The sequence below is a fragment of the Aedes aegypti genome, chromosome 3 (assembly GCF_002204515.2).
Source record: "Aedes aegypti strain LVP_AGWG chromosome 3, AaegL5.0 Primary Assembly, whole genome shotgun sequence".
Taxonomy (NCBI): Eukaryota; Metazoa; Arthropoda; class Insecta; order Diptera; family Culicidae; genus Aedes; species Aedes aegypti.
In genome coordinates, this window is record NC_035109.1 from 111,374,103 (window position 1) to 111,396,850 (window position 22,748).

The 22,748-nt window shown below is 36.4% G+C and overlaps 2 protein-coding genes and 1 long non-coding RNA gene across 3 annotated transcripts in view; 1 reads left to right on the forward strand and 2 right to left on the reverse strand.

The window, feature by feature from the left end:
• Positions 1–1,430, reverse strand: part of LOC5576263 (maternal protein pumilio) — a 429,920-nt gene extending 428,490 nt beyond the window's left edge. The window contains exon 1 of the mRNA XM_021849990.1: positions 1,250–1,430. The gene's annotated coding sequence lies outside the window, so the exon portion shown is untranslated. The remainder of the gene's footprint in view (positions 1–1,249) is intronic.
• An 8,081-nt stretch (positions 1,431–9,511) lies between these two features.
• Positions 9,512–16,705, forward strand: LOC5576262 (N-alpha-acetyltransferase 30). The gene is made up of 2 exons (XM_001655984.2): positions 9,512–10,690; positions 15,906–16,705. The coding sequence occupies exons 1-2, from the start codon at positions 9,851–9,853 to the stop codon at positions 16,068–16,070; spliced, it is 1,005 nt and encodes a 334-aa protein (XP_001656034.2). The 5' UTR covers positions 9,512–9,850; the 3' UTR covers positions 16,071–16,705.
• A 4,481-nt stretch (positions 16,706–21,186) lies between these two features.
• On the reverse strand, positions 21,187–21,759 carry LOC110679284. The gene is made up of 2 exons (XR_002502361.1): positions 21,478–21,759; positions 21,187–21,379 (listed from the first exon to the last, which is right to left on the reverse strand). It is a non-coding gene; the product is annotated as an uncharacterized LOC110679284 (long non-coding RNA).
• Positions 21,760–22,748: the final 989 nt, after the last annotated feature.

Consider the following 22,748-nt stretch of genomic DNA (forward strand, 5'->3'; position numbering starts at 1 on the left):
CGTGTTATTTTCCCTATCTTTCGTCTCACTCTAACAATAATCATCAAAACTTTGTGGAAGCAAATCTCGAGTTTTAGTGAACCGATGAAGCTGAAAATTTATCGGGTTGTGCACTACATATATAGAATCATAGTGATACATTTTCGCATCGATATATGGAGTGGTTCTTGAGATTTGCTTCTTGAAATGGATAGGGTGATTATGATGACGTCCCGTGCGGCCTTAAAATTATGTGTTGACCCATTCTAACACCCTAGTAACACAGTAGACGTATAAATGGGGCTCTTCACTGTTTTGATTTTGCATAGGATTTTGACGTTTACTGGCCTTGTTGTTTACTTATTTCAAGGGGGAGTGAAAGAGAGAGAATGATTGTGGTGCAGAGCCCCATATATGGAACATTTGCAAACAGTCATCAATTTGTTTCAACCAAGATTTATGACACTACCTTTTATTCCTGAAAGAAGTGCAAAGCTGTATGGCAACCAGGACGTTAAAATTATATTGTTATCAGTTGTTTATCTGCATAAAAAATTAAATTCCTCTAATTTATCGCATAAATTTTTAGGATGATATGTCCATTTTTTAAGAAATGTTCCAAATAGATCGATGTGACTTTCACCGTCCTCCATTTGTCCTAAAGAATCCTTGCTCTTAGTTTTAAGGGAACTTATACAACGTTATAAACTAGTAGGTTATCAACACAAAACGATGTTTCCTTTACCTTCGCTGTAAGATCAACAATGCGTACTAGCAGGATATCGCAATTTATATATATATATATATATATATATATATATATATATATATATATATATATATATATATATATATATATATATATATATATATATATCTTAATTAAAGATATAGTAGTGTTTACACTTCTATTTTAAGACTTGCAATTGTGCAAAATTCAAATAACCGATTTAAGGGTCCAATGTTCTCTCAATCATGAGACGTTGCCTCACCTTAATCTCACGCAAAATCAGCGTTATTTTTTCGTATGAATAATTCTTATCGTGCACTAAACGCTGCAACCAAATTCACCCGCACTCATTTTACCCGACACTCACCGCGGCGGCATCAGACAGACCACTCACTCTCTCAGAACGCAACAAAAAAAAAAGGTCGTCCGGCAAAATCGTGTTTTCTGGGGGCCCCCATAAGAGCAGACAAAGCAATTTCACAGAATTTGTAGTCCACTTTTGTTTCACCTCCCCGATCGATTCCGAACGGATTCACTTACATTTGGGCTATTTTCACTATGTACAACACTTTCAAGCGATAATTTACGGATATCCGAGCAATAATGAACGCTAATTACACCAATCAATTTACATTTTCCGTGTCTTCTGCTTGCCAAGAGCTAGAAGCCAGAGTTGCTTGAGAAAACTGCTGCTTGCTTGCTTCGCGCACGAACACACACTAACGAAACTGTTCAGTGACTTGCTTTCCATGGCTTGCTTTGCTTCAGCAACTAAAAAAGAGCACCCCAGCCAAAGAGAAGAGAACCTTCCTGTCTGAGTCAGTGTTGCCGAGTTTTATTCTGAAAACTCATTCAAATCCTTCAGGTTTAAAATAAGGTTCATTTAAACATTTGAAGGTATACATTGAAAATTTGAAGGTATACATGAAAATTGCTCAACTAAATGTATGAAGACAGAAGTAAGAATAATAGGGTGCCGGTGCCATTAGTGGACTACCTAAGCTATAAAAAATCATAACAAAATAACGAAAAGCCTTAGCAGAGATCTTTTGGCGTCAACAGAAAGATTTCAACCTCTACTATATGGGAAAAATATAAAAAGAGTGATAAAACAAATTTTTTAACATAAAATCGCTTGAGCCACTATTGGTACACGTGTTCCAGTAGTTGCGCTAGTGCTCCAGTAGTAGACGTTTGGGAATTATACAAGGAATTTTAAACAAAAAGGCAAATTTTTACACAGGTTTAACATTTTTCCCTTCGAACAGCAGCTAATATCTTTCGAATGAAGCATTAAGAACATCTCTGGGACATTTCTTCATTTTTATACATCCATTTTAAAATCTGCTTCCATCCGTTGATCCACTACTGGAACACGACGGCAACTATTGGTGCAAGGGAGCCAATTTTTTGGGTAAACTTAATTATTTATATGACTTTTTGATGAAATAAAAAGCTGAAATTTGGCAAATCGACTAAACTAGAGGCGATCTATCCACCAAAAATAGCACATGTCGTTTTTATCGAAAAATGTACGTTTTATTCCATAGTCCAATCTACTGGTACATTACAACCATTGGTACCGACACCCTAAATAATAATCCGGACAAAATTATCACAGGCTTCATTCACAACTTTCATAACGCTGAACATGGCCATTTTTGTTACCCACCCACCCCCTCGTAACGCTTTTTGTATAAATATTCAACAAGATTTTGTATGAGCCGTAACACCAGCAGGACATCCTCCCACCCCCTAAGCGTTATAATATTTTTGAATAAGCCCACACGTCAGTTCTCTGCGATGTCCATTGAGAGAACATACGTGTGAAGGTTTTGTTCAGATTATTATTTTACAACATTGAGGAACCGAAAGACAAAACTTTATGCCAGTCGAAAAGAAAAAGTCACCACACACAGCACTGAACAGTTTCACATAAACAGACAAAAATATCCTTAAAAGAATGATATCATGTTACATGATAAAAGGTATAATTAATATAACAATGAGCAGATACTTGCTTTGAAACCTAGATAATCAAACTAGTAGCAAACTATATACAGTAGTCAATTTCTAACTGTAGAAGTAAATGCTTCAATAAAACAAGTTGAAGTTAGACTGAAATATTTTGATGAGCAATATACAAATAATAATTGTTAATATGTTTTTTTACAAACGTTTATGTTATTCGGAATCTTCGGAATTGTTATACAGTGCTGAAAATGTTGCCGAAGCATTATTCTAAACGCTAATTTGTGCAAGGGGCAACACTGTTTTCTGTCCTGTCTCCTGTCCAGACCTGACCGGTTAAGTTTTGATGAGTGGTTCATTTAGTTCATCGCACTCTAAGACCACTCACTCTCCCATTTTTCACGAAAGAGAGAACAGCATGGCTTCCCGCACCCAGAGTTGCCGATCTGTCATTGAAAATGCACAGGGGTCTGAATAAGGTGACAGATAAAACGTCAAAACGAGGGGTCGTTCCGGAATGGTTTATTAAGGTGAAACCAGGCTATAGTGGTTTTCACGCCCGATGGTATGGGTGCCCTAGTGTAGATGTAGTTGTGAACCTTAGAGGAAAACAATATGCACTCTGTCTCGAAAAACACCCAGAATCCGTGTATAAATTTTTCAAATTGGGTAATATTCCCATATGCATTTTGATGAGTCTGGAAAGCGTGTGCAAGTTTCTTTGAGGAAAACATAAACAAACTGTGTACACTGAGCTGAATCTCCAGCTAGATTATATGTGCAGCGCACATATATTTTTGCAATCAAGCTTCGCATTTGAACTGTATTAATTCTGCACATAAAAGTAAATGTTACGTAACCGTTAGCTCTTAATTGCATCACTTTTATAAATTAAATGCGATTGCATGTGATTTCAATAAATCACGCCAATATATTTAACTTGCGACAAAATGTTTATTTTCCCTCATTTCTCCAAATAAAAAATAATTTGAAAACTAAATAGACACTTTATATAGTTTATTAAACTCAAACGCATGTTTATTTACACTCCAAGGAAAACATTTGGGTGGATTTCAAAGGTTTTCAGCAGCAAGTTCGTGGCCTGTGAGTAAAATGAGCAGCTTTAGCAAAGACGAAATTTGTCTCTGGCTGTAAAGTTGATGGGATAGCCTTAATTTCTGCCGGAGTACGGGTAGCGCTACATAATGCTAGAACTTGCGCTAGCATTCATTCGGAATCGGCTCAAACTTCCTTTAAGCGTGGCACTGATTTCACTGTAATCCATGTCGTCCACCGTCTCAGAATTTGGATCTGGTGCAGTCAGATTCAGAATCTCTGGAATAAAAGAAATGGCTAATTCGTCAATGAGTTTTTTTTTTAACATTTTCACTTATAGAAACATACCTTACAGTCTAACCACAGACAAATTTTAACGAAGGTCCACAATCCGTCGCGTCAATCGTTTGAAGAGAACATTTGAGAAACTTTCGCAAATCATGGTAAGATGATGCAGAAGACGACATGTTTTCTTCCCGTGACTCTACGAGTTTGTTTTCTAGAATTCAATTTGCACCCTACTAGGTTGTAACAATCTCGCCTTTAAAAAGTATTAGAACACAAGTGAAGAATATGTGCATTGACATTTTATTTTATTGTTATCTAGTAAGATATATATGCGGCACATAAAATCAAATTCGAAGCAAAAAATCAGCATCTATCTGGTTTCTGCACATAAAATATAATGGAGATTTGATTTCAGTGTATGACGAGCTTATGCTAGTCTACGTGTGTTCAAATGTCACTAAGCTCTATCGACATGATGGAGACACCATCTTCTATGGTGACAGAGGGCTCGATTGGCTTGTCAGATAGATCGGGCCCGGGACATCCTGTCTACTGCAAATCACTGCAGTTGATATAGGGCATGTCCATTGCCTGGGTGAAACGGTTCTGCACAGCAAACAGAGTTGTTGAATATTACATCGAAACCGCTGCAACTTTCCTTACGCCAACGAAGAGTTGCGACGATTCTTTGCTGATGAAGGTATAAAGGCACAGTATACGACTGCGTATACGCCTAAGCAAAATGAAGTGGCGAAAAGGAAGAACAGATCGCTTCAGGAGATGGCTACAACGATGCTGTTCGATGCTGGTTTGAACAAGCGTTACTGGGGAGAAGCTTGCGTTGCTGCTGCATACTTGTAGAACAGGCTTCCGTCCCGGTCAGTAGATACAACACCGTACGAGAAGTGGTGTGGTCGAAAGCCTGAGCTGGGGCATCTGAAGGCATACGGATGTCCGGCATATGTTCTTGTTCCAGGAGTGCAACGTGGCAAGTTTGAGAGCAAAGCGAAGAAGTTGACGTTCATCGGTTATTCGGAGGAGCATAAGGGCTAGGGCCAAGGGGTGGATCACTCCTGATGCATAGAAATATTTGCATGCATTCAAATGCATTTAAATGCACACTCGATAGATTTACAATTCATGGCTTGCTCAAACGTTTGATTGTTGTTTTTGTCGAAGTGTCAAACTCAGTTTTTGCATAAACTTTCGAAGAGTTGCGCTACCTCACCTAAAAACGGTCAACCCGGTACCAAAAGGGACTGGAAACATTCTTCATTGAAGTGCCGGGTATCGATATTTAAATAACGGCTTAACAAAAAAGCGTTAAATCTATACGTGGTCGTTAAACTGATAACAAGATGCATATGGAGATGCTACGGAAAAGCGTGAAATTAGTGACATTGTAAATGTTGGCATATTCAAAGAATAAAATCTATCCGATATGATTAATGATTGTTTTGTCTGTCATAGCTGCTATTTCACTGACATCAGGTCTAGGAAGGAGTATATCTGGAAGTAGATATGCGTTTTATGACCTAAAGATTCTATAAAGTTGTCTCTCACGGATCTGATGATAGGCTGTCCAATTGCTGTCATTTATGAACAGTTTCAGCAACATATTAGGGTTCATTCACAAATTTCATAACGCCGAAAATGGCCATTTTTGATACCCACCCACCCCCTCATAACGCTTTTTGTATGAACATCTTACAAATTTTGTATGAGCTGTAACATCTTAAGGACACCCACCCACTCCCTTCAGCGTTATGAAATTTGTGAATAAGCCCTTAAATACCTACGTGAACATTTTCGTATGAATAATCCAAAGGAATATTTGTGGTATGTCCAAGACAAAACATCCGGAAGCAATTTGGAAATAGGAAAGACCAAACGTCGATGTATCAAGTATTGAGTTAATTGTATTGTACCTGTCCGTAAGGGACATTGAACGAAATAAATAAGTAATTTAGACCAATAATTTTCAAGGGTTTTGTTGTTCCTTCCGCCTAGATTTGTATTTAAGAATGGGAAGCGCCTGTAAGTTACAGAATGTGGGATTCCTGGGGAGAAGGTTCCTACTATTCCTGATTACAAACATCACTGAATCTGCAGGGGCATGGGACGATGGATTTTTGTTAAGAAATCAAACCTAGATGATTTTTGCCTCAAGGATCCATAAGCAGCATTTCAAATGAAATTTAATATATTTCTGCTCTAAAGCAACAGCTTGGTAATCTGAAACGTATAAAATATGTTGTTAATTTTAGAATATCAGCCAATATAAACTACGAAAAGTTTAGTTGAACTCTCAGCGTTGCGCCTTTCACAATAAACAATGACACGTTGCTATAGCACGGCACGATAGTACGGGCCAGTGCTAAGCTGATGTAAATGTAGAAAAAAATGCATTTGATGCAAATCGATGTACATTCGATGCACATTGAAGAAGTGATCCACCCCTTGGCTAGGGCCCATTCACAAATTTCATAACGCTGAAGGGGGTGGGTGGGTGTCCTCGTTATGTTACGGCTCATACAAAATTTGGATAATATTCATACAAAACGCGTTACGAGGGGGTGGGTGGGTGTCATTAGTGATCCTTTATACAGAGATCAAAAACTAAATATCGCATTGACAAAAATTGAAAAAAGTAAAATATTTCATTTTTTTGCTTCATGCAAAATTACTTTTACCGAAATAATTTCAAGCGGATTACATTACTCCTCAAGAAAAGTGCAAAACAAACATAACGCATGTTCGTTTGGCTCACACATTGACAGCTCTCGCTGCTCGATTGGCTCACACTTTGACAGAAATGTCAGCTTCCGCGAATCTCTCTTATAAAGGATTTCTAGGTGTCATAATTGGCCATTTTTGGCGTTATGAAATTTGTGAACAAACCCCTACCGTTTCGTGGATAGGGGAAAGGATATGGTGACGATAAGGGTTTATTCACAAATTTCATAACGCCAAAAATGACTATTTTGGACACCCACCCACCCCCTCGTAACGCTTTTTATATGAGTTTTTAACAAATTTTGTATGAGCTGTAACACGCCAAGGACACCCACCTACCCCCTTCAGCGTTATGAAATTTGTGAATGGGCCCTAAGCCGAGATGCGAAGTTCTTGGAAAAGCAGGATCTGAAGTGTTCATCACGAGAGAAAGTGAATGAAGGTAGTGAAGTTGAGTGGTGTTCGGGGCAGAGACAATTTCGATGGATCTGAGTTGGACAGAAGTGAACAAGAAGCCTATTTTGATTTAGACGATACGGGAGAAGAACAAGATCCGTTGCAAGTGAAGGAAGAGGTTAAAGCGTCTACTAAAAACGAAAATCAGGAGGAGTAATCGGGGTGTCCCACCCGGTCATCTGTCGGAATACGTTGTTGGCATAGCAAGAGCCGACGGCAGGAGTGCAAGAAGGCAGAAGAGCAAGAAATCAGGAGGAGATATTCCGAGGAATGCAGCGAGGAGTGATGGAATATGCAATGCTGTTTTTCCTCTCCGTACAGTATTCGGTGAGTGGTAACCAAGGTGGCAACCATGAATGCTACCCACTGCACCGTCGAGCGAGCGCGCCAAAAGCGCATCAATGAGAAAGAGAAGACGAGGCAACCAGATAGCCGTAGCGGTAAACGCGCAGCTATTCAGCATGACCATGCTGAGGGTCGTGGGTTCGAATCCCGCTGGTCGAGGATCTTTTCGTAAAGGAACTATCTGACTATCTATCAGTCCGATCGTAGTTTGACGTTTGGACATTTTCAGACGTCAAACGTCTGAACGTGTCCGTTCGATGTGCAGCGGTGACTGGCGTTAGGTCGTATCGATTAGGTCGAATGAATAAAAAACAATCTCAGATACACTCAAAAATAAAAATAGTCACAGAATTACTAAAGTTTATGCATTAATGACTATTTTCTATCTGCCTCTCTTTCATTCCGCTGTGAATTTCTACACTAAATGTTATTTCACCTGGGTTGAAGCTTAGCGATGCTTTGACCCAGGCGAATTGACAAATAGGAATAGAATTCCCTGCAGAATGAAAGAGAGGCGGATAGAAAATAGCCATAAATTACTGAAATTTAGTCTTTCTGTGACTAGCCGTGTTTCTGAGTGTAGACGGAAAACTTGTTTATGCCCGTAAAGCGAAGTATGCACTTCAACAGAAAAGTAATCGCCTATCTCAATGGTTGCATTAATTCTTGCAAGAAATGGTCAAGAAAAGCTTTTTTCTTTGATCGCAGTACGCAGTTGAAAAGAAATTATTATTATTATTTATTAAGGAGGTTTTAACTTCAAAGTCATTTCAAATGGAGCTCACTGTAGGAAATTTCTTGACCATTACTTGGGCAGAAATGTTTACTTTTCTTGAGCTGAACAGCATAGGGTTCATTCACATATTTCATAACGCCAAAAATGACCATTTTCGACACCCACCCACCCCCTAGTAACGCTTTTTGTATGGATGTTCTACAAATTTTGTATGAGCCATAACATCATGGGGACACCCACCCACCCCTTTCAGCGTTAGGGTTCATTCAAATATTACGTAACGCAAAATTTGCCAATTTTGGACCCCCTCCCTCCCCCACGTAACAGCTTTTGTATGGGGAATTTTAAATTTTTGTATGGATCGTAACACTAGGTAAGACCCCCTCCCTCCCCCTGTTGCGTTACGTAATATTTGAACAATCCCTTATGAAATTTGTGAATGAGCCCATACCTAGCTTAAAAAAAAAATTGAGTGTATTCTTATGCTCTCGTTCAAAGGTTTACTGAGAAGGATTTCGTTTTGTGTCTTTATATGTATTGCGCAGTTCCCACCTTATTGGACCCCGCACTTCAGAAGTGCGGGCGGGTTCATAAGTGCGGAAACGTCAAACCCTTTGTTTTCGCCGTTGGCGGGCAAGAAAAGGCAGTGAAGTGGTTTCGCGCCAACGAAAATTGTTTACGTTTTATCAAAAGCATGTGCTCTCAGCAGGGTTGCTAGTTTGTTTGTTTCATTTGTTTCACGAAAACTTGCTTGTAAAACATTTGTAAAAGTATGTCAGCCATTTGAAATAGGCTTGTTCGATTATAATTAATTGTGACAATGATGCAGTCAAGTGCAAATCTGAATTTGGATAGAAAAACCAGTGTAATTTGTCGCGTAAATGTATATTTGAAGAACTTTCCATTTGCTTAGAAACATATTGGAACCACTGCTTGGTGACCTTCGAAGTGCGATACACAACTTTCCCAATAATCCATTTATCAAAGCAAAGCCCAATATATTGAGTGCTATTTAGCTGTTTGCTTGAATTAGGAATTGAATTTCGTTTGAGAAACTTCAAGGAGAGTCAGTCAAAAATGTCACATTCGACCTTTTTATATCGAGCTCCAGAAATGTTAAATGGGGTTGTCTCGAATACGGCCCTGGAAAATACTATGACAGTTTGCGTGTTATTTGTCAAACACATGTTCGCTTTTGATGTGATGAAGCTGTCAAACGATGAAACGGGGAGAGAGAGAAAAGAGTGGAAAAGGAGCAAAATTCACACAAAATTTGTCCAAAGAACCGTGAAAAACGGATTTAAATGCTGATTCCATTGGAAACTGACGTAAATTTCTAGCTAAAACGTACACAAAAGTTTCACGAATAATAGTAGTGTTTGCACAAACGGAAATTACATAATGTGTTGTTGAGAATTTTGTCATTAGTTTGCGTTGGAAATCCGGATTGTGTTTGCCAGTGATAAATCAATCAGATACATACTGAAGGGACATTACTGGTTCGGTAAGGTGGAAAATACGTGCCAGCGTAAATTGGACAGTATCTTGGTCGGATGGAAGTGAAGACGGAGGAAAATGTTGCTCCGCAGGCGAATGGACTCGAAGCAGTTGTTGGGAAAAGTGGAAAGAAGAAAGCCAAAAGGAAAAATCGGTCTAAAAATATCGCCACAAATGCATGTCAGGAAGAGCATCATACCCCGCAGGAGGAGGAGGAGGGGGATAATGGAATTACGTCCGGGAAGCAAAACGGAATCACCCAGGATGAACAGGAACGCTCAGTTGAAAATGTGTGTCAGAAGCTAGAACAGAGCTTGAAGCTGGGCAAAAATGGATTGACCAATGGTACCCTTTCGGAAGCAGAACACCATCATCAAGTGGCCAAACCGGAACCAACGGCGACCACCGGGAAGAAGAAACACAAGCGACACAAGAACAAGAGTCAGTCGTCGACTGCTATTAGTGGGAGTGAACCGGTAAACTGCGAACCTCCTTCAAAGAGTGAAAACAGCAAACCTGAAAACCCGCCCAAGAAAGAAGATACAACCGTCGTACTTCCGGCTAACGAATCACCGCCAGCAGCGCCAGAAGAGCCACCAAAGCCCACGATTACGTACCAGGTGTACGAATCGGAACTGCAGATGCCCTGCATAATGTCACTCATCCAGAAGGACCTATCGGAACCGTACTCAATCTACACGTATCGATATTTCATCCACAACTGGCCGCGGCTTTGTTTCCTGGCGTGGCACGAAGAGCGCTGCGTGGGGGCCATCGTTTGCAAGCTGGACATTCACCGGCAGAACGTGCGCCGGGGCTACATTGCGATGCTGGCCGTCGACAAGGACTACCGGAAGCTCAAAATCGGAACGACGCTGGTGCAGAAAGCGATTCAGGTTTGTTTTGGGATACAGCTGGGAAATAAATTGATAATTTCAATCCAATTAGTTGATATTTACCAATCCAAATCAATTTCCAGGACAAGTTAAATCCAAATTAAATATAATCTAATCCAAGCTGAAATCAGAACTTCTAGGGTGTTTTATGTATTTTGGACAGAGCGTTACGTGTATATAATTTGGCCACCTCAATTTGATTTTGCCGTAAATGGCCAAGTCATATACACGTAACGGTCTGTCCAAATTAATTTGATCACCCTATCCAAAACAAATTAAAATCCAATACGGGTTAAATTCAAATCCGCAAAAATAAGTGTAGAACTAGCCCTCGTGCGTTAAAATACACTCAAATAAAGATTTAAAAAAAAAAAAAAAAATCCGCAAAAAATAGCTAATTCAATCTTAAATCCAATTCAACTCAAATTCGATTCAATTCAAATCTATGTTTATCCAATACAAATACATGCCAATTTAAATAATCAAATACAATTTATCGAAAATTCGATACTCCAATCCAAACCAAATCTACATACAATCAAAATCCAATATAAATAATATTTAACTCCAATGGATCATTCAAATAACCAAAACGGCCACCATGAAAAGCATAGATAGCGTCACTGTAGTCTTACGTGTTTGATAGAACAGCGACGCTGTCATATTTATTAAATCACATACATATACGATGGTATTGAGTCGAATGACTCTGCAGTTAAAATCTCTCTAATAAATAATAATAACATATGATGGTGCCTTCAAATTCAATCCAAATCCAGTCCCATAAAAATTAAATCCATATCCATATGGATTACAATTCAATAATATAAATACAATTCAAATCGAATCCAAATTCAATTCAAATCTAATCCAAATCCAAATTTAATCCATTTCAAAGTCAATCGACAACCAATCCAATCAAAATCCAGTACAATCCAAACGCAATCTAGCCTAAATCCATTCCAAATAATAGAAAATTCACCAAAATAATAAATTTCACACAAATTAAGCAACGTTTAGCACGATTGAAAGAGGGTTTGTTCTTAAAGGTAACACGGAAGACCGTGTTATTTTCCCTATCATTTGTCTCGCTCTAATAATTTTCATCAGCACTTTGCAGAAGCAAATCTCGAGTTTTAGTAAACCGATGAAGCTGAAAATTTGATGGGTTGTGCACTACATATATAGAATTATATAATAAATTTATTACATCGTCATAAGGAGTGGTAGTTTAAATTTACTTCTTCAAATGAATAGGGTGATTATATTGACGTCCAGTGAGGCTCTTATAGCTTAATCAATAAGAAGCATTACAAAAATCAAGTTTCTATTGAAGCAACAATTTTCTTGATATCATAAAAACAACTTTCACCATTTTTTTTAGAGAAAAATATTTAAAATTTAAAAGAAACTGAAATTAGTAGAATTTTTAGGTTTAAAGTACATCCAGGCGGAAATACTTAAATAGTCTTTAATTGGCATCACTGCTGTAACGAAATGAAATTTATTATCCATGTATTATCTTCGTTAGGGTAAAAATCTAGTCTTCGCCCCCAAGAAATTGGCACTAATCTTCACCCTTCATACAAAAACGTTTGAATTTGTATGAAGGGGGCGAAAACTAAAGCAGGGCGAAGACTAATACATCTATATAATATTTGGAGAAAACGTTTACAAATTGCTGCACATTTACCTATAATGTGCGTAAATGTTTTTAAAATTATGAGATTTTTCTATAAAACAACAATACAGAGTAAAATTTATTCTTTAGAATGTTTTTAAACTTACGATTTAGCTCTGTATTATACAAATATAGTTTCTTTAGTGATCTAAATCAATTTTGAACATGCTTCTTACTTCACATTTTTGCTGGGAGTAAATGGATGGTATCTCAGCAAAATTGGGCATAAATGGATAAATCTCTAGAGTGAACTAGTGTCAGATATTGGTGGAATATTTTCGGCTATTTTAAAGCTCTGCCTTCAGTAGAATAATAAAGGATACCAACAGACAGTTTATTCATTAAAATTAAGATTTTTGTTATTCGAAAATGTTTGATTTTGATGAACAGATTTTCTTATAAGTTATTGGAAAAAAAAAACTATTTGATTCTTCATCCAAAAGCATCTTAGATCGAATATTTTTATTACATCTTAGAATAGCAGTTAAGCAGAATGCTGCACAGGAAACTGATTAGGATTTCATTAATAAATAAAAAGGTTACATGTAGCACAACCAAGCTGTCCATTTACAGTGTGTCCATCCATCCGGAAGGTCCGGAAAAGATGGAAAATCCGGGAATTATAAATGATCGTGAAAAATACGAAAAATACAAGGGAATTTGTAGAACAACAACAAGCGATCGAACAGCAAGATAATAATAACTTTAGTGACTAAAATTATAAAAAAAAAAAAAATGATTGAATAATGACTAAAATTTACTTCAAACCTACACACATTATGAACAACAATATTAACAAGCCAACAGCCAACATTGTATTTTGAATCGTTATCTTGTACGGGGCGCTAAAAGCTAGGCTTACACTACAACTTCAAATCTCGAATTCCAGTCAGTAGAGAGCATATCGATATTACTCAGAACTCTAAGTATCCAAGAGTATTATAGACTAACCATTAACACTTATTTTCAACTGATTTCGAAACATTTAGCCAATTCGCCCATGTGTGTTTAATCGATATTCATTGAAACGCGTATTTGGAATTGAACAAGTTGATCGAAATTGTAGGTTGAGAGGGGTTTGGCGTAATCTGTGAATGAATTTCTAAAACATGTTGAAATTTTTAGTAAACTCCTTGAATCCATTTCCTAATAAATTTCTGAGCTAATAATGGTGAACTACTATATGCATAAATCCTAAACAAGTTTATTTCTGAGTTTCATGGTGAACTACTATATGCATAATTCCTAAACAAGTTTATGACAAATTCAATTGATATTTTTCTGGTTAAAATATAAGAGAAGCTTTAGGCTTTTTTTTTCTTGATTGTTGAGCTTTCTTCAAAAGGTAGATCAATGATCCTTTCAGGCACTCAGCAGGTGTGTCAGAAATTATTTCGACATTTAAATTTCAAAACTGTACCAGAACTTTTATTAAAACCCAGGGTATCAGTTATTCTGTCACAAATGTCTGTGCAATATTCACGTGAATTCTTCCAGAAAGTTAGCAAACAATAACTTGCTTTCAAACACTTTGATTTTTTTTATATCGATAAAATTATATTCTCATTAGAATAATAAAAGCCAGTAAAACATTCCTGTCCTGATATTTGAGTTAAAGAAGCTGATCAAGATTATCGTTGATTTATCATCGGATTACGAAGTGGCTTTAGTGGCCTTTTTTTAAATAGTGAATTTTTGTTGCAAATAGCGAGTGACGTGAGACGACTAATGTTAATCAAATGGGAGCGAGTCGACATTCCTCATTTGACTCGTGTCACCTCACACGCCGCGCAAAATAAGCACAAGTAACTTTTTAGTGATCAGGTCGAAAAAAGTGACCCAGTAACTAAAAAGTGACTCGCTACCAGGCCTAGAGCACCCGGGAAATATATATTTCAATCAAAGGCTAGTCACTTAAAATTAAGATTTTTGAAACATTTCTAGAAGAGTACTTAGGGATTCTTGGCAAAATTCCAGGAATATCTCCCTATCTCAATGTGATTTTCATTCCTCCGTATGTCGATTCGATATACCTACCCATTATTAAAGGTTCTAGGCTAGGTTTAAAACCATTTGCAAACATGAAGTGACGTTTGTTTTTGATTTTCCTGATAGCTGAGTTTCAATCTAATATGATTTAAACATTTGTTTCTTGTCTCGATCTCTCCCTAACTTGATGGTCCCTTTCGATATCGATATGTGGAGAGTCGACTGTAATATTTATCATAAATAGGTAACAAGATCGCATAAAACTAATAGTCTTTGAATTATAAATTTAACAGTTTAGGTGTTCTGTACTGGAGTGGGGGAACTTTAGAATAAGAATTCGTAAAAAGAGACTAAACAGAGAACGAACAAGAACCAGGAAATGGCTTAGTTTTGAAAAAGATTCTTCTGAGAATCTTGTCAAAAATCCCTCAGAGGGTATTTCAAGGAAAGTACGCAAAGTATTAGTGATCTTACTGTGTGTAATTTTTCACGATTATCTCTACAGATTTCTACAAAACATGTTTAAGGTAGCTTGAAGCTTCAATGTATTACTTCATAGAGTTCTTTAAAAGTTTCTCCAGAAATTCTTTCACGGACTCCCTGAAAACATCTCGTAGATTTTTCGTTTGCTATCAAGAAGTACGTACTTGCAGAAACCATTTCTTCAGAGATTCATTCAGGAATATCTCGTAGATATTTCATAAGTCTTCAACATTTCTGAATTCATTTGTTGATTCTTCAATTCCAAGATTTTTGTTTATCAAATTTTTAAGAATTCAATCAGTAATTTCTCTAAAGATATCCCCAGAAATTAATCCAGAAATTCCTCCTGTTAGTTTTTTCAGGGTTGCCTCTACAATTTTCATTTGGAATTTTCAAAGATTTCAACTAAAAATATCGAATATTTAAGTAACCACTGTTTTTTTTTACGTATTGCAATGCTAAGAATTTTTGATTTCCTTGAGTCCTTAACAATTCCCTGGACAACATCCTGAATTTCCGAAAACATCTCCGAAGAAATCTCAAGAGTCTTCCTTAGATAATGTTGGATCAATTTCTTTAAAAAAAATCTGAAAGAAATATCTAGAGCTAGAGCTTCTTGGAAAATCAAAGATACTGATTGCAATCTTAAACGACAATCTTGGTGGAAAATCGAAGGAAAATTATTAGATAAACTCCTGAATGGCCGATGATTTTCTTGATAATTTTCATGAAGCATCTATGGAGGAATCTTTAGAAAATTTCATAGTTGAATTGTTGAAGGGATCTTGAACGATAATTTCATAGAAACTTCTGGCGAAACCCGTGAAGGAATCACTGAAGGAATAAATCATGAAAAAATACTTAATACTAGTTGGCGTAACGTCACGAGAAATTCCCAAAGTGCTCTCAAAGTAATGTTCGGTTCTGTTTGGTCTCTTCGTAGTTCTTGTCTTGACTCTTTTTTCATACATGTGGTATCTAATTTGCACTACGTTTTGTAGCTTTTTGTTTCATATCAAGCCGATTTTCTCTAATCGACATCGTCCTTTCTCTTTCCAACAGGCTATGCTCGAGGACAACGCCGATGAAGTGGTCCTGGAGACGGAAATCACCAACCGGCCAGCCCTGAGACTGTACGAAAACCTCGGTTTCGTGCGGGACAAACGCCTGTTCCATTACTATCTGAACGGGGTGGACGCATTGCGGCTGAAGCTATGGTTCCGATGAATAGCGCCATAAACTGTAGGCTAATGAGTGAACAGGCATTTTTTTGTATAATGGCGGTGTTGTAGAATATATTGTGTGTGGTGTTTTCGGTTCAATGGCAGTAGAAGATTGTGGTTTGGCGCAACGGTATTGTCCAATCTTCACTCAATTCGAAGTCGATGAGAAAAAAAAATCAACTTGGACATTCGCTTGGGAAGCAATTTCATGTTTAGGAACCTAGGGCCCAATCCGAGCTCGTGGCGAGGTTTTAGGCTAAAATCTAGGCAGTCGTTTTTAGCGCAGGTGATACTGTAGTAAGGTTTGTAATTTATATAACCGAATCTTTCATAGCAGCAAGTATAAATATTAATTGATATGTGTCAACCCGGAATGGATGGTAGATTCAAAGTAATAAATTAACAATTTTACACTTATTTAAAATCAACTTATATATTAATAAAAATGCGCAATTCTGAGTCCAACACGTACAGCCCAAGGACCGCGAGGGCGAAATAATCGCAGGTGTAAGTGAGTCTGACTTACGACTAGTAAACCACAGAAAAACCAATCAGCAAACTATTAATTTATAACATAACACACGCGTATATCATTCTGTAAATAAAGTTGATCGTCGAGAAAGACTGACGTTCTTCTAATTTATTTGATTTTTTTTTTTGGGATGCTCCTCTGTCGGGTGTTTGAGATCGTAAAAACACAAACACGTTTATTTAGGGAACGTCTATGAAAATTTCATAATGAAATGCGTGAAACAAAAATTCACCTCTCTCACTTGTTAAGGTACACCGGGGAAAGTTGAAATGGAAAAATATAGTGAAATGTAAAGTAAACAAAACTACTTCCGAAACATTAAGTTAACAAAGCAAAAAAATAAGCATAAGCATTGATGACCGTACTCGTGCGTTAAAATACACTCTAATAAAGATTTAAAAAAAAAAAATATATTGATGACCGTAAAATCCGTAGTTGCTACTTCGTGATCGACCAGAACTATCGAAGTTGCACAAGGAACCAAGAGATGTAACTTGGGAGTAGTTTTTCTTCTTCGAAAAGTCAATAACGGCGGGGAAAGGGAAGGAATGTTAGTGTGACATCCATTGTTACTAGATATCGAGATCACCTTTGCATCTCCATGGTTGTCATTAAGTTAACAAAGCAAATATAATGAAATTAAACTAGCTAACATTGATTGACAACACATTTAAAATTTTGCATTTCTTCTTCCTCTTCCATGTAACGTGAATCGTTACTCTTGAAGATCGCTTACGAGACCATTCAAAACGTTTTAAAAATTGTGAATTTAGAGTAAAGTTACCAGACGTCCCTGTCACTGGACAGCTATTAACCGACCCCACTGATTAGCTAAAACACTGGTTTGAGCACTTCGAGAAACTTTTTCAGTATTAAAAATGGAATCTAACTTTTTTAATTCCTTTATTAGTATCATTCAAACATTACATTCATTTATTATATCTAGGCGTTCTGTGTTAGAAAACACTATCATCCTAATTTGGTATAACAACATAAAGCTTTTATTAACATTTTGTTAACAACATATTACATTTCATTTGCCCTAGCAATGCAGATTTTTTTACAGGTGATTTGATTTTACCTGCTCATAAGACAAAAAAAAACGCTTTCACTTTACTTAACCTAACGTATTAATCGTGGCAATAGAAGATTGTAACGAATTTTGCCTGAAATTATATTTTTTTTTTATTTGACATTTGTTCCAGTGTTTCAACATTGGATATTATATGTAACTCATAGGTACTATACCAGGGAGGAAGCTTCAGAATCATTTTCAAAATTTTATTTTGAATCCACTGCAGAGCTTTCTTCCTGCTATTATAATGGCTAGTCCATATTGGTACAGCATACAACATGGCTGGCCTGAAATTTGGTTGAATATCAAAAGCTTGTTCTTAAGACAAAGTTTTGGTTTTCTATTAATAAGGGGATGGAGACATTTTACATATTTGTTTCATTTGGCTTGAATGCCCTCGATGTGATTTTTTAAAGCTAAATTCTTACCTAGCATGAACCCTAGATACTTAACTTCATCTGACCAATTTATTGGAACCCCTCTCATCGTGACAACATGTCTACTCGAAGGTTTCAAATATAGAGCATTTGATTTATGTGGGAATATTATTAGTTGAATTTTGGAAGCATTAGGAGAAATCTTCCATTTTTGCAGGTATAAAGAAAAATATCCAAACTCTTTTGCAATCTATTACAGATGACACGCAGGCATGACCGCCTAACATCTCGCAATCCACATCATAGCAAACCACTTTCCGGAGAAATCTCGCGTAACTTTTAAAAAGACTATCTAACATTGAGAGGCTCTCAATGTTTATTTAACAATAACTGAACCACATTAGTCCCATCTGTTACGTTTTTTTTGTATGAAATGCTATGCAAGGACATTGTCTTTCGATCTATAGTGAAAAACTTTAAAAGCTTTAGTATTGCACTGTTATAATCGAAGGAGAGAATCTCTTATTACTACATAGGTCCTTTTGAAAAATTGCGCTTGAAATCTTCAATCATATTTAATGATTTTAATAAAAACATTACGAAAACTTCTCTATGAAAATCCCTGGCCACGATCACAGGGTTTGACGGTGCCAAAGTAGAAGGTGCACCATAATAATACCCGTCTGTGAAACATATCACCTTCCCAATACTTTGGCACACCTCCAACGGTTCATGATTTATCATGAAACGGCTGCATTCAGGCGGAGGATCTGTTAATATGTTTCGGCATATTATCAGGTCCTCTTCGAACGGAGGGACCGCCAGGGCTCATTAGTTACTTATAAACCAGTGCTGGTTGTTTGATGTTTCAATTCGTTTACACGAGCTGTAGCATCCTTTGTACTAATCAGCAATGGTGGTTAAGTTTCGAAGCCAACGTGTGATCAATCGTTTTATAATGCAACATAAGAATGGGTGTTTGGTAGAACTGTGCGTTACACTCGTCGTTATTAAATTTAGTGATTGTGAAGGTGCTAATAGTGATTTTATAATTAAATCTATAGTGATGAAAATTTGAAAATTAAGGTGAAGTGATTCTGATAGTTTTGTTAAAAATATAATAATAATGATGTGAACTCTACTAATTTAATAATGGCCATAATACATTGTGCAATCATTTTTCTGAATATAAACTTAATTGCCTAGTTCTTCAAACGTACATGATAAAAGTATTAATACATAATGACAGCGAGTGCAGAAGAATGGATCGAATTGATTTTTTTTTAATGTAACTTTCTTGATCATAGTGCTAAATCGTTGTTTGAATAGTAATGACTCTACAGCAACAAAAATAATGATACATTTAAATTGAATATTTTTAAATTACTTAGTAATGCTAACAGATGGTAATGCTAACAGATGGTAATGCTAACAGATTTATATGAAAATGGTGTGATGTGAAAAGTGATATAATAGAAAGTATATCTGAAGTGTATTACGAAAGTTGATGAGTGATATACGTGATAGTGTCGAAAATAAAAGTGACGATAGTGAGTGATGAAATGAAATGAGGAATGAGGACCTTTTAATAAAACTATTTCGTTCTTCACTTTAACCACTCTAGTAGCATTTCAGGCCTTATCATAGTTTGATAGTATTTTGAACTACTAGACTGCAAAACTACGGCAAGGGCTGATTGCTGCTAGCGTACACAGTGACCATTTGAGCAACATTGCTTAGGAACGTCTGTGTGATGAACTCAATAGAGGCTTATAAAAGCAAATGCTGGGAAGGAGCTTAGGGCAGATTAAGAGTGCCAGTACTACCCCTATCGCTACCGACAAAAAAAAAAAAAAAAACTTCTCTATGAAAATCTTAAAAAGAATTATTGCAGATTATATGATGATGCCATGATTCTAAACAATCCTTAGATAGAATTCTTAAAGTTTATGTATTGGTGGATTCCTGCCGAGATGTTTGATGAAATGTTAAGCGACAATTTAGCAAACAGGATTCCTATTGTGGTTTTTAGCAAATGGGCAAATTTCTTGTTAGAAACCCAGCAAAACCATTGATGAACTTCTGGCGTGCGTCTTCGAAAGTGATAGATTATTGTATTAACAAAAGGCTAGTTATACTTAAGTATCTAACATATACTCGCTAATTAGAAGTTCCTCGAGATCTTCCGAGAAGCACGACAAATAACTTAAATATTTAGAATGGCATAGGATGGTTTATAGAATCCACTAAAAATTTGATTAGCAATTCACAAATCAAGCAATTTGAAAAGCTATTAAGCATCTCACAAAGAACCTTGACGGAATCCTAAGGTACACTTCTATTTTTTTTTCAAGGATCTCAATGGTATTTTATAAGATCTCCCTTGAATCGACAAGATATTGACGTTGAAAGAAATCTACATAGCAATTCACAATAAATCATTGTAAATTGTAAGACCATCAGAAATCTCTCAAAGAAATCAACGATATGTTTGAAAGATAAAAAAAAACTAAAACCCGATAACTATCACTCAAGAAACTCACCGAAACTTGTTCAAAAGGCGCAATTTTCTAGTTTCGTCCATAATAACTTAATATTGAAACAAACCGGTATTATCGTAAATGAATTTTTTTCATATTTTACCGGTGTCTTCTAAAATTTCCCGGTTGTTTCCCGTATTTTTCACGAACATTTGAAATTCCCGTGTTATTCCCGCTTTTTTTGGAACGATAGATACTGTTAACAAATCTCGAAAACTTATTCAGACAGACTCAAGTCAGAAAAGTAAACAAACTTATTTTACCAATTCTACGTGTTTCGCAAGCAATTCTATACGATCCGCTCTGAATCAACTCGATTTTTCACGTTTAGAACGTTTTTTTCACACTTAATTTGTATCGCCGAGGCCGGCAAAAATAATTGCCGAGAACCCAACAGCTGAGATTTCGGCAAAAATCTCGGTAAAAGTTCGAAGTGCCGATTGTGCCGTAAAATGCTTAATCAACCCAACTGTCAAAATTTAACGAAAAGATCGGTAATCTATTGCCGAAAATCTCGGCACAGTATTACCGAAATCCGGCAAATGATTATTTTTTCTTGATTGGAAGAAGAATAAGAAGAAAACACTACACATAAATTTTAATAACATAAACAAATGTATTTGAAGTTAATGTATTATTGCATCACAAATATATGAGCCATCATTACATTTCACTTTTCGCTCACTTTAGGGAATGTTGCGCTTTTCCGTTAGAAGTAAATATGTAATAGCCGCACGACCATTTTCGCTGCAATTCCATTTCGAGGGTGAGACGTCCCAAGGAAAATTCCTAGAAATGTAATAAAAAAAAAGGCTTCAACTATTGCTGACTTTACTGAACGATTAATTTATAGGCACAATTATGAAATAAATTATGTGAATACTTACATACGCTGTTCACAAGAACGTTTCAAAACATTCCGAACACATGTTGGCTTCTGCAGCTCTGATTTTAAGATTTTGACAGATTCGTTTTGCCGAAATTCAGTAAAAGTATTTGTTTGCTGATTGTTGTGGCAAAATCGATTACCGAGTCTCAGTTATTTATGTAAACTACCGATTTTCGTCAATTTTCATCTGTCAATATCGCTCATCTGTCAAAGTTGAACGATATATTAGTAAAAATATGTTTTACCGACTCATTTCGTCATTTAAGTTTACCGAAATGAAATTCTACGATTAAGTGTGTTTAGGATTTAAAAAACGGCGTAAGATTTTTAACTTTCGCAACCTAACCATTACTTTCACCGCTCCGCTGTATCGAGAGATAAAGTGACTTAAAGTGAAGATTAATCGAAGCCAAATCTCAAATTTTCAAGAGCACAAATCTACTAAACCAGGCAACCATTCAAGCTGAATATTTGATCAATTGGTCACTCTAGAAAATTTTAGATTTGGCTTCGATTCATCTTCACCTTAACCACGAATCAAAACAAAACACTACTTAAGTCGATTTTACACTGGTACAAAAACGTCGTAAGTAATTAAATGAAACGGCTTATCATTTTGTCATACAATTATTGTGGGAAACGATAGAAACTATATAGTATTTTGACGCGAGTACATCGGCGAAAATATGTTATGAAGGAGATTCATTTTAAAACAGTTTTAGAAGACATGTTGTGATTCTACGAAATGTAAGAAAAAGTGTCGCTCAAGACCGATATAATAACCTATTTTCCCGGAAAACTCTAGATGAATTTTCACTATTTTCCTATATAAGGTACCGCGGGGTAAGTGAAAATAATTGGTATATTTAACTTAATATGTGAATTAACGCTTCAAACTTATGTGTAAACCTTTGAGGCCATTGAGAACATTACGATAGGTAAGAGATTTCTGAAAATTTTCGGCCATTATCGCATACTAGAGTGAAAAATCGTTATCCTGTCAACTATCACTCCGTAACAAGTTGGCGGCGTGCAATCTTATTTTAATATTTTCAGCGGAAAAAAATTGCGGAAAATAATTTTCGGTACCACTTTTAAGTTCTCCTTTCTGACAGTTTTAAACTGCAATACAAAAAGTTTTAGAATTCATTCGACGTAGAACTAAAAATAACTAAATTGAAACACCGTCAATTTTCCAATCACGTGGGGCAAGTGAAAAGTTTCTCTTTAGAGATTGAATTTGTGTTTTCTCTTTAGGTAGCTTTAAGT

Excerpts from the sequence above, each read along its gene's own strand:
- LOC5576262 (XM_001655984.2), top strand. The coding sequence starts at position 9,851 with ATGGAAGTGAAGACGGAGGAAAATGTTGCTCCGCAGGCGAATGGACTC. Across the intron at positions 10,691-15,905 it reads TGGTGCAGAAAGCGATTCAG|GCTATGCTCGAGGACAACGC; the intron begins GTTTGTTTTGGG and ends TCTTTCCAACAG.